Source organism: Dipodomys ordii, unplaced genomic scaffold, assembly GCF_000151885.1.
Source record: "Dipodomys ordii isolate 6190 unplaced genomic scaffold, Dord_2.0 Scaffold170, whole genome shotgun sequence".
Taxonomy (NCBI): Eukaryota; Metazoa; Chordata; class Mammalia; order Rodentia; family Heteromyidae; genus Dipodomys; species Dipodomys ordii.
The window spans coordinates 570,176-583,105 of NW_012267386.1; the positions used below are offsets into that span (position 1 = coordinate 570,176).

General features: G+C 38.1%; 1 protein-coding gene across 1 annotated transcript in view; it reads left to right on the forward strand.

Moving 5' to 3' along the window:
- Abcd2 (ATP-binding cassette, sub-family D (ALD), member 2) overlaps window positions 1–3,570 on the forward strand; it is a gene marked incomplete at its 5' end in the record, with an annotated part of 64,503 nt that extends 60,933 nt beyond the window's left edge. Inside the window, one exon of the mRNA XM_013033481.1 lies at window positions 2,514–3,570. Coding sequence (XP_012888935.1) covers window positions 2,514–2,733 — 220 coding nt within the window. The remainder of the gene's footprint in view (window positions 1–2,513) is intronic.
- Between the last annotated feature and the right edge of the window lie 9,360 nt (window positions 3,571–12,930).

Here is a 12,930-nt window from a genome sequence, read left to right on the forward strand (position 1 = left end):
CACTAGTGCCTGGATGATTGTAATGATTAAAACGGACACCAGGGACTAAAGAAGTAGAAAAAGGAAGCATTCTATTTTGAAGGAACTGTACAGATCAGTTTTAGTGACTCTCAGATAAAGTAGTCATCTCGTTTAAGATCCTCTGACCACAACAAGGCTTGAACTATTATTTTAGCTCACATAGCACATGCCTTTCTATCTCAGATCATGAAATACCCACATAGTTTGTTCCTCCCGTAGCAATCAAGTAAAGTTGTAGAACCAGAGTGATGAGTCAAACCTTCGTATCTATGGAAGGTGCAATGTGCCAGAGATAACCATGTTCTAAAATTGTTCCTGGTTGTAGATCCAAGACTAGGAAAGCTCAAAGGAATTTGGGACTGAAATAAATAAAATGGATTTTTAACTGTTATTTCTTTCTTAGTATATACTAGCCTTCTTTCGCTTTAAGGTTACTTATAACCTTAACAGCAGGATTTGTTTTTGCATTTCCCTCTTGACATAGAAATACACTGTTTTTAATTTAATGTTCGTATGGTCTCACCTATTGGAAGGTCAAATATTTGGAAGGCTCAAGAATCTAAATTACATGGAAGAGATATCTGTCATGTCTTATCAAATAGATACATTTAAATGTTCTGTTTGACAGTGGTTTTGCTCTTTAAGCTATAGTTTAACCTAGCTAATTTTCCCTTTTAATGTTAAGGTTTAACAATATTCAGTCGAAAGGGGGTGAGGGCTACAGGTCTACTTCAGTAGTAAAGGATTTGCTTAGCAGATACAAGGCCCTGGCCAATTCCATAAATGGGATAAAATTCTGTCATACAAACAAAGGGAATAAATAGTGAAACAACTGGATGAAATGTGAAATCATTTTGTAAGTGAAAGAAACTAGCCCGTAATAGGCCACACAATATATGATTCCTTGCCTATGAAATATTTTGGACAGAAAAATACATAGAGAAAGAAGGATGATTAGTACCTGGCAGATGCTGGGTGGACAGGGAGTAGAGAGGACTGCTAATGAACACATGGGTGAAAACAATGGGCTGGAATTAGTGATGATACTTGAACTTGTAAATATACTGACAATCACAAAGTTTACACATATACATATTGAATTTAGGGGCCTGAGAGTGATATCCCAAATACTTTTTCTGCATTTGGAAGCTCTGTGAAAAGGTCCATAGTCAGGGCTGGGAAGGCGGCTCAGTGGTAGAGCGCTTGCCTTGCATGCCTGAGGCCCTGGGTTCGATTCCTCAGCACCACATAAGCAAAAAGAAAAAAGCCGGAAGTGGCGCTGTGGCTCAAGTGGTAGAGCGCTAGCCTTGAGCTGAAGAGCTGAGGGACAGCACCCAGGCCCAGAGTTCAGGCCCCACAACTGGACAAAAACAAACAAACAAACGAAAAGGTCCATAGTCATAGTACATAACAATAGATGAGAATTTACTAGGAAAAAACAAGTCATAAAAACTATACATGAAAACAGAAAAATGAAGAAACCTGGATTAAGAAAATTGGCAAAATACAGGTGGCTCATACCAGCTTTGTCTCTTTATTCTCTCCACATATCCCTTGCAAATTCCTGACTGAGCCCAGTGACCTCAGCCTCCTTATTGGAGTCTAATCATGATATCTCATCATCATAAGTTCTATACTTGTGAAACCCCTATGTCAGTGAACAATTAAGAGAGAGAGAGAGAGAGGACAGAGATGCCAGGAACTGGCAGCTCATGCCTGTAATCCTAGCTGCTCAGGAGTCTGAGATCTGAGGATCGCAGTTCGAAGCCAGCCTGGGCAGAAAAGTCCCTGTGAGACTCTTAATCTCCAGTTAACCACTCAAAAATTGAAACTGACACTGTGGCTCAAAGTGGTAGAGCACTATCCTTGAGCAGAAGACCTCAGGGACAGCGCCCAGGCCCTGAGTTCAAGCCCCATAACCAACCAAAAAAAGATTAAATTATGTGGACTGTGGACATGCAAGTATCTTTAAAAGATTTCATCAAAGAGTTTATTTAAAAACTTTCTAAATGTAATTGCTGAGACATTTTTATTCATGTGGAAAGAACTCACTTGCCTTAGGTTTTCTCTGTTGGACCTTTTGAATTTTACTAGATTTCCTCAGCTTCCTTTTCTTAATTTCTAGCCTAAGGATGCTTTAGAATTTATTCCAAATTATGAAAACAGTTACACAAAAGCAGTTTCCTTTATGATGCATATATATTCAGGATATAAGTAAATTTAATGCCACAAATAGGAATTTCCTACAGATCAATGGCTTGATAAATGGATTCAAATTATGAGTTTTATTATGTTTAATTGTACCAAGGGGGTCTCAATTCAACATGAAATTCATGAGTATACTACATCTTGATCAAAGCTGCTTCATTCTCCTTCAGCCCTACCCATCTCTCAACTGGAATGGATTAAAATTAAAATCCTCTAAGCATGAGTGACTTTAAGTGGCTTTTCACAGTTATGGCTAATAATATTATTTCCTTTTAATTATGCAGGAAATACCACACTCATTTATTACAATTTGATGGTGAAGGAGGCTGGCGCTTCGAACAACTGGATACCGCTATCCGTTTAACACTGAGTGAAGAAAAACAAAAACTAGAATCTCAGCTAGCTGGAATTCCCAAAATGCAAGAAAGACTTGATGAACTTTGTAAAATTTTGGGAGAAGACTCAGTGCTAAAAACAATGAAAAATGAAGATGAGACCTCCTAATTTGCTTTGACATGTTGAAAAGTTAATTTTTAAGTAAAGACGGAGGGATACTCTGTTATATATAGTGCATGTGGTGCGTTCAGCTAAGCACAGAGAAAACAAAGTCAGCAAGAAATGTTTTATATGATGATAGCACCAAGAAAGTATATGGTAACTTTTCAGAAGAAAATAAAAAATGCATTATATAAGATTTAGGCATTATGGCTCATACTAATTCCTAGTGAAAGCCTAATTCACCTACAAAACAGGAATTTTGAGGTGATTTCCTGGTGAATAGCAGGTTACTGTACATGTAATATGATGAAGTCAACAAGGGTGATATCTCATAAATGAAACAATTTACAGCAGAGTTGGCTTGATATCAGGTGCATAAATGCATACCATTTCAATCCTTCTGAGATTGATGCTGTGATTGGTGCAATAGGTAGAATTCATGTTCATCATTGCTAATGTATATACAAAATAGCTCTTTCATACATAACTACAATATGAAAGTGTATTTTAATGACAGTGGTTGAAAGAAAAAAAGGCATGGCTAACTAAATAAAAAATGCCGCATTTAAGATTTCTAAACTTTCAGCATCTCAATGTGAGCTTAATTTTTTAATGGGAATATTGCTTATTTATTAGCAAATCTGTTCATTTTTAAGAGAATTGCCAATTCCAAAAAGAAGTACCAAACAATGTTTGTTTTAGCTTATTACTTTATTCAGCAGAATTACCTACTGCAATATTTGTCAGGAAATACTGTTTGATCTGGGGGCCAGAGACTCACACCTGAAACTTCTTAGCTACTCAGGAAGTTGCAGTCTGAGGTTCATGGTTCAAAGCCCACTGGAAGGAAAGTCTGTAAGATTCTTATCTCTATAATTAATCATCAGAAAGTGGAGCTGTGGCTTGAAAGATAAGAAGAAGGGAGGGGAAAGGAAAGAGGGACAAAGGAAAGGAAGAGGAAGGGAAGAAAGGAGGAGGAGGGAGGGAAGAAATACTGTTTGCTTTTGTGCTTAAAGGAGTCTACATTTTTAGCAGTGTAATAAATATATATTGAAAATCATGGTAATCCTTGCACGTATTTGAATAGTACCTTAAATTTTATAAACTATACATAATTTCATTTTAAATTCTGTGACAATCTTTTGAGACATATTACTTTTTCTTCTCTTTAAATTTTTTTATTGTTATTATAAAAGTGGTGTGCAAAGGGGTGACAGTTACATAAGTCAGGTAAAGAATAATTTCTTTTGGTCAGTGTCACCCCTTCCCTCGTTCTCTCCCAGTTTTTGCTTTTGAGAACATTGACACTCAGATTCACCATAATCATGTAATTTATTTATGAACCGATCTAAGGGTCAAATGTATTTATCTCAGTTATGATATCAATAAAAATTGGGAAGGGCTGTAGGTGGCAGGACTTAGGAGAAGGCAAGAGATGAGGATAAGTAATACCATAACTTAAAATAAGATGCAATGTTGAAAGACAGTAAGTTTGGCAATGTGACATTTTATTATTTGATGTATCACTTATGAGAAATGAAAATTGAGTGTGAAGTGGAAAAGTCTTTACCTTCTGTTTAAAAATGAGCCAAGAAGTTTAGCATATCATTCAGCAACTAAACTACTGTGGGTGGGGGGAGGCAGTCTTGGGGCTTAAACTCTAGGCCTGTGCACTGTCCCTGAGCTATTGTGCTCAAGACTAGCACTCTGCCACTTGAGTCATGAGCTCCACTTTCACTTTTTGTTGATTAATTGGAGATAAGAGTCTCATAGACTTTTCTACTCAAGCTGGCTTGTTGAACTACCATCCTCAGATCTCTGCCTCCTGAATAGTTAGGATTACAGCCTTGAGCTAACGGTACCTGACAATTCATGCCACTCTTGATCAATGAAACTTTTTTTTTTTGTCAGTCATGGGGCTTGGGCATTGTCCCTCAACTCTTCAGTTCAAGGCTAGCGCTCTACCACTTGAGCCACAACACTACTTCTGGCTTTTTCTGCTTATGTGGTGCTGAGGAATTGAACCCAGGGCACTGAGCCACTTTCCCAGCCCATCAATGAACCTCTAACATATTAGCCATCAGAAGGATAGTTAATTTTGTTTACATAAATTTAATGTTATGAATCTAATGAGAAATAATCTATATGGATTAATCCTGGGAAATAGGCACAAACAATTTGGGTGCCCTGGAGTTAGAGATATAAAAGCCAGGACCAACTTCAATCTCCTGCTTACATGTGAGCTACCAACATGTTAACTGGCCATGAAAAATTAGAACTATCAATTGTTCATGGTTTAGGTTTTATTTACATAGTCATAATAGACACTCAGTCAGTGGTTCTTAGGCTGTTTTGGAAGATACAATACTTGGATGTCATTTATGATGATTGTGCTAGAAGTCTGTAATATTACCATATTTCAGTTCTCCATAACTCTAGGACATTGTAAATTAGCCATTAACATAACCATCTTATATATATGAAAGATGTGACATAAAAAATCAAAATCAGTACATGTTTTACTGTTAGTCTCATTAGCATTTATTCTTTTATCCATTACTATTTATTAATTTGCCCATTACTCTTTTGTATTAGAAAGGAGAGGCAGGAATTAGAGTTTTGTTGTTGCTGCTGTTGATTTTACAAAAAGCATAGAACCAAAATTTCACCATCTTAGGATCTGTATTGCACACACTGTTGTGTGGCTCAGTGTGAAGCAAGTGTCTTTATTAAGTAATTTAACTCTGAAAGGTATAGAAAACGATGAAAACTTCTCACTAGGCACATGCATAATTTTCATGCCTTAGTTTTTATAATTTAAAACAAGATTTTATTTTGAAGCTTTGAAAAGAATGCCAAAATAAATATTAGATTTGCAATTATCCCTTACTTTAAAATGCTACCAATGAGCTGAAGCATTGAAGCACACTATCTTTCGAGTGCAGCGTTCAAGGATGTCTAAAATTCTATTTAATAAAATTAAATATTAGAGTTCTAAGATGAACTGATTTTCTAAGAGCTCTTTTTGTTGCATCCTCACTTTCTAAGTCCCCGCCCCCCGACTAATATCCTCTAATTTGAAGGGGAAAAATAATCTGATTTCAATTTGTATTATGTGGTATTCAAACTGTTTCTAAAATTGGTCCTACGAGAGTACTGCACTTTACTATTCCTGAGACCTGTGAGAAACCACAAAAGACCAAAAACCTCAATGGCATCTTTGAACACAACAAGGCATAATAAGGAAAGAGAAAAGTAATTTTTTCACTTTTACAATTTTACTTTTACTTTTTTACGTTAATACTTTTACTATGCCATCTATTTGTCTAGACTTCTGACTTACCTTTGTACTTTTTTTAAAAAAGGTCTGTGATTGTTAAGTTATGCATTTTGAAGATTAACTCCAACATGGCAAATAAGCTGCATTACCTGAAAATGTCATGTTCTACTTCCACAGCATGTAGTGGTATGCCAAGCATGGACCTAATATAATGTTTTTATAAAGATGATATAGTGTAAAAATCTCTCTTGCATTATCTCAAGAATGATGTCTTTAGAAACCCAGCCAGAATTTCACACGATTCCAGTAGGAATGGTTTTCCCGTGATAGTAATTTGTTTTTGTCTCAATTTTTGGTCTGTCTTGTAAAAGTATAATGGAATATGTTAGTTCTTATCTGAGTAACTGACTCCAAGTAGAATTTCATATTTTGGCAGAAGGCTTAGCTTATTATAATGTTTGAAATAGTTTTTTGATTCAGTAAACTCTAAAATATGTGGTACACTTTAGATCCCAAACCCTGAGGGTATTACACACATCTGAGGCACGCATAAAGTGGAAAAGCTCATTAAACTGTTGATTTAAAGAACTGACTTTGATTACTTAAGAAGCAAAAAATAATGTTTACTCAAAAGCATAAAGTACTTTCATATAACCTAGAGTATAAAATTGTGCTGATGTACATTTAGGTACATCAAATGTTTGGGAATTATACTTGTAATATTTGCCAAATGAAAGCTTTCAGGTGAATGTATAAAATATTTTTATTAAAAAGAAATCCCTTCTTCATTGTTGATGGCTTTCTTGATTATTAAATATGGAGGAGATTATTGTAGAGTATGTCGTGAAAGTTTCAAACACACTTGTATACTTACCAGCTGAAGTTGGGTTAATAAGAATGAATGAAAAAATGATCTTTAACGGTAAGAAGTGCTGTGTAGCTAAATAAGAATATGGTTGTGTAAGAATACATTAGAGTTTCTGTCCAATGTATAGTTATTGAGCTTAACATTCCTTGTGAATTCTTTAATTGCCATGAGGAAAAACCCTCAATTAATCAGAAGAATTATGAATTATTCCAGTGGTTATAAAATGCCCTATATTGTTAATTGACTCTGTTGAGTCTGTATTGGCATATATCTCAAGTACAAATTAAATGGTGGAAGGCCTTATGTAGTATTACACATAGAAGTCACCAGAGTTGTTTAAATATTACTTTTCTTCATTAATTCAAAACATTTATTAATTTCCAATTCATGCCAACCACTGTGTTAAACTAGGAATAAATAAAATATGATCCCTGACTCAAGCGTACAATTAGAAAAATGAGTACCATTAGAAAGGATGGCATTGGCTATATTTGTTATTTACCAGGTAGGAACAAAACATTGTAACTATATTGACTCATTAAATCCTTATAAAATCCTTAATTAGAGAGAGAAGTAGGGAAAGGAAGGTTAGTATATCTAACCTCATACAGCACCAAACTTATAGATTGATACTTGAACCTAGTGATTGTGTGTGTGTGTGTGTGTGTGTGAGTGCGTGCACTTGTGCGCACATGTGCATGTGCATGCTAGTACTGGGGTTTGAACTAAAGATCAACTTTTTCCACTTAAGTTTGGTGAGCTATCTCTTGAGCTACAACTTCAATTCCAGCTTTTTGCCAGCTAACTTTAATAAGAGTCTTGTATTTGTCTATTCAGGCTGGCTTCCAACTTCAATTCCCCTTTCTCAGACTCCTAAGGAGGTAACTAGGATAACATGCATATGCATGAGCTACCAGTGCCTGGTCAGAACCTGGAAAGTGTGTGTGTGTGTGTGTGTGTGTGTGTGTGTATTTGCATGTACACGTGCAAGAGAGAGATGAGAGAGAGAGAGACAGAGACAGAGGGGGGAGAGAGAGCATGCTCAGGGCCTGGATATCATCTGTGAGCTTTTTCTCTCAAGGCTAGCAGTCTAATACTTGAGCCCTTGCTTACTTCAGGCTTTTTGGTGGTTAAAAGGTGCTAAGAATCTCATGGACTTCCCTGCCCAGGCTAGCTTTGAGCCTGGATCCTCAGATCTCAGTCTCCTGAGTATCTATGAATATAGGCATGAACCACCAGCACCTGGCAGAACCTAGCAATTTTGATTAGAAAGTTGATGATGTAAATCGTCTCTGGACGGATAATCCTCTTGTTTTAGGTTTTTATTACTGTTTTTTTGGTTTGTTTTCGTCAGGGGGCTTGAACTCTGTCTGGGCCTGGGCACTGTCCTTCAGCTCTCCAGCTCAAGGCTAGTGCTCTACTATTTGAGCCACAGCACCACTTCTGGTTTTTCTGGTGGTTTACTGGAGATAAGATTCTCACGGACTTTCCTGCCTGGGCTGGCGTTGAATGGTGAGCCTCAGATCTCAGACTCCTTAGTAACTATGATTACAGGCTTGAGCCACTGATGCCCAGCTTAATTATTACCAGTCAGAGGTTGTGATTCCACATAAATGGAAATGGGATGTTGGATTTGCAGGATCTTTGCAATTCTTGATTTTTGTTTTATGTATGTATTTATGTATGTATGTATATGTATATATGTATGTATGTATTTATTTATTTATTTATTGTCAGTCATGCAGCTTGAACTCAGAGCCTGGGCGCTGTCCATGAGCTCTTTTGCTCAAGGCTAGCACTCTACCACTTTTAGCCACAGTCCTACTTTTGGTTTTCTGATGGTTAACTGGAGATAAAACTGATGCACTTTCCTGCCTGGGCTGGCTTTGAACCATGATCCTCAGATCTCAGCCTCCTGTATAGCTAGGATTATAGGTGTGAGCCACCGATGCCTGGCTTTGCAATTCTTGTATGTCCTGCCCAAACCATTCTACTGCAGCCCTTAGGTAATGGACATATACAACACAGTTCTCTTGATCTCGCACTGTGAGTTTCATAACCTTCCTGCCTCCAATTCAACCAAACATGACATCCTTCACCACCAGAAGCTCCCAGGCACGCACTTTCATGTCTTGAAATGAGAAAAGATTACCTCAGATTAGGATCATTTAAATACAATGAGCCAATTCTGTGCATTCAACAGTATGTGTCTCATATAAGCAAAAACCATGGTTACTGTAGCAAGAAAGTTCTAAAGAGCAAAAGTAATAATTTTTTATTGTGAAAATACTGTACAGAGGGGTTACAATTACATGGGCAAGATAATGAGTACATTTCTTATCAAGCATTGTTGCCTCCTCCTTTGTTTCCCCTTCCCATCCCTTCCCAGCCTCCCCTTGCCCCCGCACCCAACCCTCCTCCCCTCCCCCACCAAAGTTGTAAAGTTCGTTTTTGACATAACGATTTGTACATCTCATTGTTGCAATGGGTCCATCTGTATCCCTATTTAAACGATTTGTTTTTTCCCTTCCCCTCCACAAATTATTTTTTTATTTATTTTTATTGTGAAAATACTACAGAGGGGTTACAAGTACATGGGCAAGATAATGAGTACATTACTTATCAAGCATTGTAGCCTCCTCCTTTGTTTCCCCTTCCCATCCCATCCTCCCCCCACCCCCCTACCCAACCCTCCTCCCACCCCCTACAAAAGTTGTAAAGTTCGTTTCTGACATACGACTTGTATGTCTTATTGTTGCAATGGATCCACCTGTATCCCTATTTAAACATTTGTTTTTTTTTCTCCTTTCCCTCCCCAAATTATACCAACAATTATATTAAGTGAAGTAAGCCAGGCCCAAAGAAACATAGGTCCCATGGTTTCCCTTATTTGCAATAACTAGTATATGTTTGAGTCAAGCAGAAAAGGTCAGATAAGTTGATGATAGGGAAATGAACCCTAAGATACGCATTCAAATGTTTTTTTTCTTTCAGGTGATTGTTTCTAACACATTTATAAGATTATTTCTTTGTTGCTTTGTATGTCCCTCCCCCACGGTATAACCCCTCCACAACTTACAACAACATCAAATACAGTGAAAGCAGGGGTTAATTTTTAAGGCTGATAAAAGAGACTTTCAAAGTAAAACACATTGAAAATTAGTCTATCTCAGTATTTGTGGCAAAATATAAATAAGATGATTAAGTACTTACCGTAGTGCTTTTATGTGACTTAATAGCTGAAAGAAAAAAGATTACATACAAATAAAAAATGAGGTACCACGGGGCTGGGTGCTGGTAGCTTATACCTATAATCCTAGTTATTTAGGAGCCTGAGATCTAAAGATCAAAGTTCAAAGTCAGCCAGGGCAGGAAAGTCTGTGAAACTCTCTTTTTTTTTTTTTTTGTGAGACTCTTACCTTCAGTTAACCACCAGAAAACCATAAGTGGCACTGTTGCTCAAGGGCTAGAGCACTAGCCTTGAGCTGAAGTGCTGAGGGACAGCGCCCAGGTCCAGAGTTCAAGCCCCATGTCCAACAGGAAAAAAAATGAGATACCGAAATACTAGAGAATATTGGGTAACCCTCATCACTGAGTGATGCTTGGACTAATCCATCTAAGATGGCTTATGAATGTATGAAATGTATGCCTTACTATATTAAACTTGATCATTAAAATGTATTAGGCCTACACCTTGCACATATGTATAAGTTTGGGAAGGTGAGTGAGGAAGCCGGGTTCTGCAGTGGAGCCTCATTTGGGTTATATTTGGCTCAAGGGGGGCAAAGACCGGTGCCAGGGTAAATGAATGAACCTGAACCACAAGCTTTGCAGACAAAAACCACAAATTCCCTCTCCTTAAAGATAAGAAATAAATGGTCCACAGGTGGCCTGTACAGATGGATTCTAAGCCAGCATCTGGAATCTAAGGGCAGAATAAAATAGAGTGGATAGAGTGTGGTGCTTTCACAACAGGTAGATGTTATTTGTTCAAGAAAAGCCTGCAAGCCAGAGGCCTTCATCAGAATGCAGAAGCAACTGAGATTTCAATTCAAACTACTTTTGGGGGGTAATGTGATATTCTGCTCTGTACCTGGGAATTCTCTCTTGGGATCGAGCGCTCTACCCACTTCAGCCTTACCTTCAGCCGAAGGCCTTTTTCAGTAAGCAGGAGTTAGCAAAGGAAGATTGTTCAGGTCTCTACATGGCCTGAGCTGCCAGTAAATCACTAGTCTCCTTACACATGCTGCGGCCTTCAATCTTGTCTCATAGACCCACTCACCCTCCACTGTCCTGACTTAGCACAAAGTAGACTAAAAAAGTAAAGAATGAAGCTGTAAAACAGATATGTAGAAAAAACCAGGATACATTCTAAATGTCAAAAAGCCAGTTTACCCGTGGCTCCCACCTATAATTCTAGCCATCATTACCTGTGGCTCACAACTGTAATTCTAGCATTCAAGAGACAGAGACCTACAAAGCTATGGTTCAAAGCCAGGCCAGCAGAAAGGTCTGAGATTAACTTGCAAAAAAGCTGAGCTAGAAGTATGGATTCCATAAGCTTGCCATATGGTTACAGTTATTATCAATTACACACATAGTGCAATAAATTATATCAATGCAATCACATCAGTATCCCTCAGGAAACATTGCTTTAGGTTAGGTCCTGGAAGAAGGAAGGAAAATTCTGAATGGAATGTCTTTGAGGTTAGAAAGATCCCAATCCTAGGTGGACAGAGGACAAGAAGCTCAGTGTTTAATGAGTAATAACTATTCAGTATATCTTGGTAGAATAAGTGACAGAATGAGTGACTAAAAAAGAGGTATTAGCAGATGAAGGAGGCAGAGAGGCACATACCAAAGACAGACTGCTTTCCTTTCCAAATGCCAGGTGGCATGATGGCCTTGCTGTCTTTCCAATACTTCCTTCTGGTTCCAGTATGGAAGATGGTTGTCCAAACTCTGAACCACTATCCAGATCTGCACAGCTCTTTAACAACTGTAGAGTGTCTACTTCACGACCATGCTTTCCATACAATCTACACAAAGAGGATAATGTAAGAAGAATGGGGTTTGAGAAGAAACAGAACTATGGTAACACGAGTCGGTGGCAATAGCCAAGAGAGAAAGGACACGGGGGTCCTGGAGGCCTAGGACTTCTTCATGCTGTCTGCATGCTTCCTTCCTCTTCTCTTTTACCTTCTCAGGAGAATTTCCATTTCCCAAGAAAAAGAGAAACTTAGTATTGCTAGAAAAAATCACTTTGAAGCTGGGCGCTGGTGGCTCACACCTGTAATCCTAGCTACACAGGAGGCTGAGAACTGAGGATTGCGCTTCAAAGCCAGCCCGGGCAGGAGAGACCATGAGACTCTCTAGAAAACCTGACCACTAGAGACCACTAGAGACCACTAGAAAACCGGAAGTGGTGCTGTGTCTCAAGTGGTAGAGCACTAGCCTTGAGCTGAAGGACAGCACCAGGCCCAGAGTTCAAGCTCCACGACCAACAACAACAACAACAACAAAAAAGAAAGAAATAAAAAGAAAGAAAAGAAAAAAGAAAAAAATTACTCTGCAAGGTAAAATGTCAAATACAATTCATAAGGGTTGACTTCAAAAGAGGTCTCAGTACCATTTCAGCAAATTTACTCTATTTCATTCTTTCACTTTTCCATTCTCTCTAGATCCCTTTCAGACCTGAATATTAACAACAGCATCAACAAAATGCTCCTTCATATATTTCTAAAGGTGACAATCTGCCCACATGTTAAGTTAATGCTGGGTGCTCTTGGCTCACCTCTATAATCCTAGCTATTCAGCAGGCTATCTGAGGATCTCCATTCAAAGCAAGCTCAGGCAGACAAACCCGAGAGAGACTGGTCTCCAACTCAGCAGCAAAAATCCCCCCAAAAGTAGAGGTCTAATTCAAATTTTATAGTGCCAGACTGAGCAAAAAGTCCAAGTAAAAGTGCAAAGTCCTTACATTCAAGACCCAGTAACACACACACACACACACACACACACACACACACACACACACACACAGAGTGATTTATAT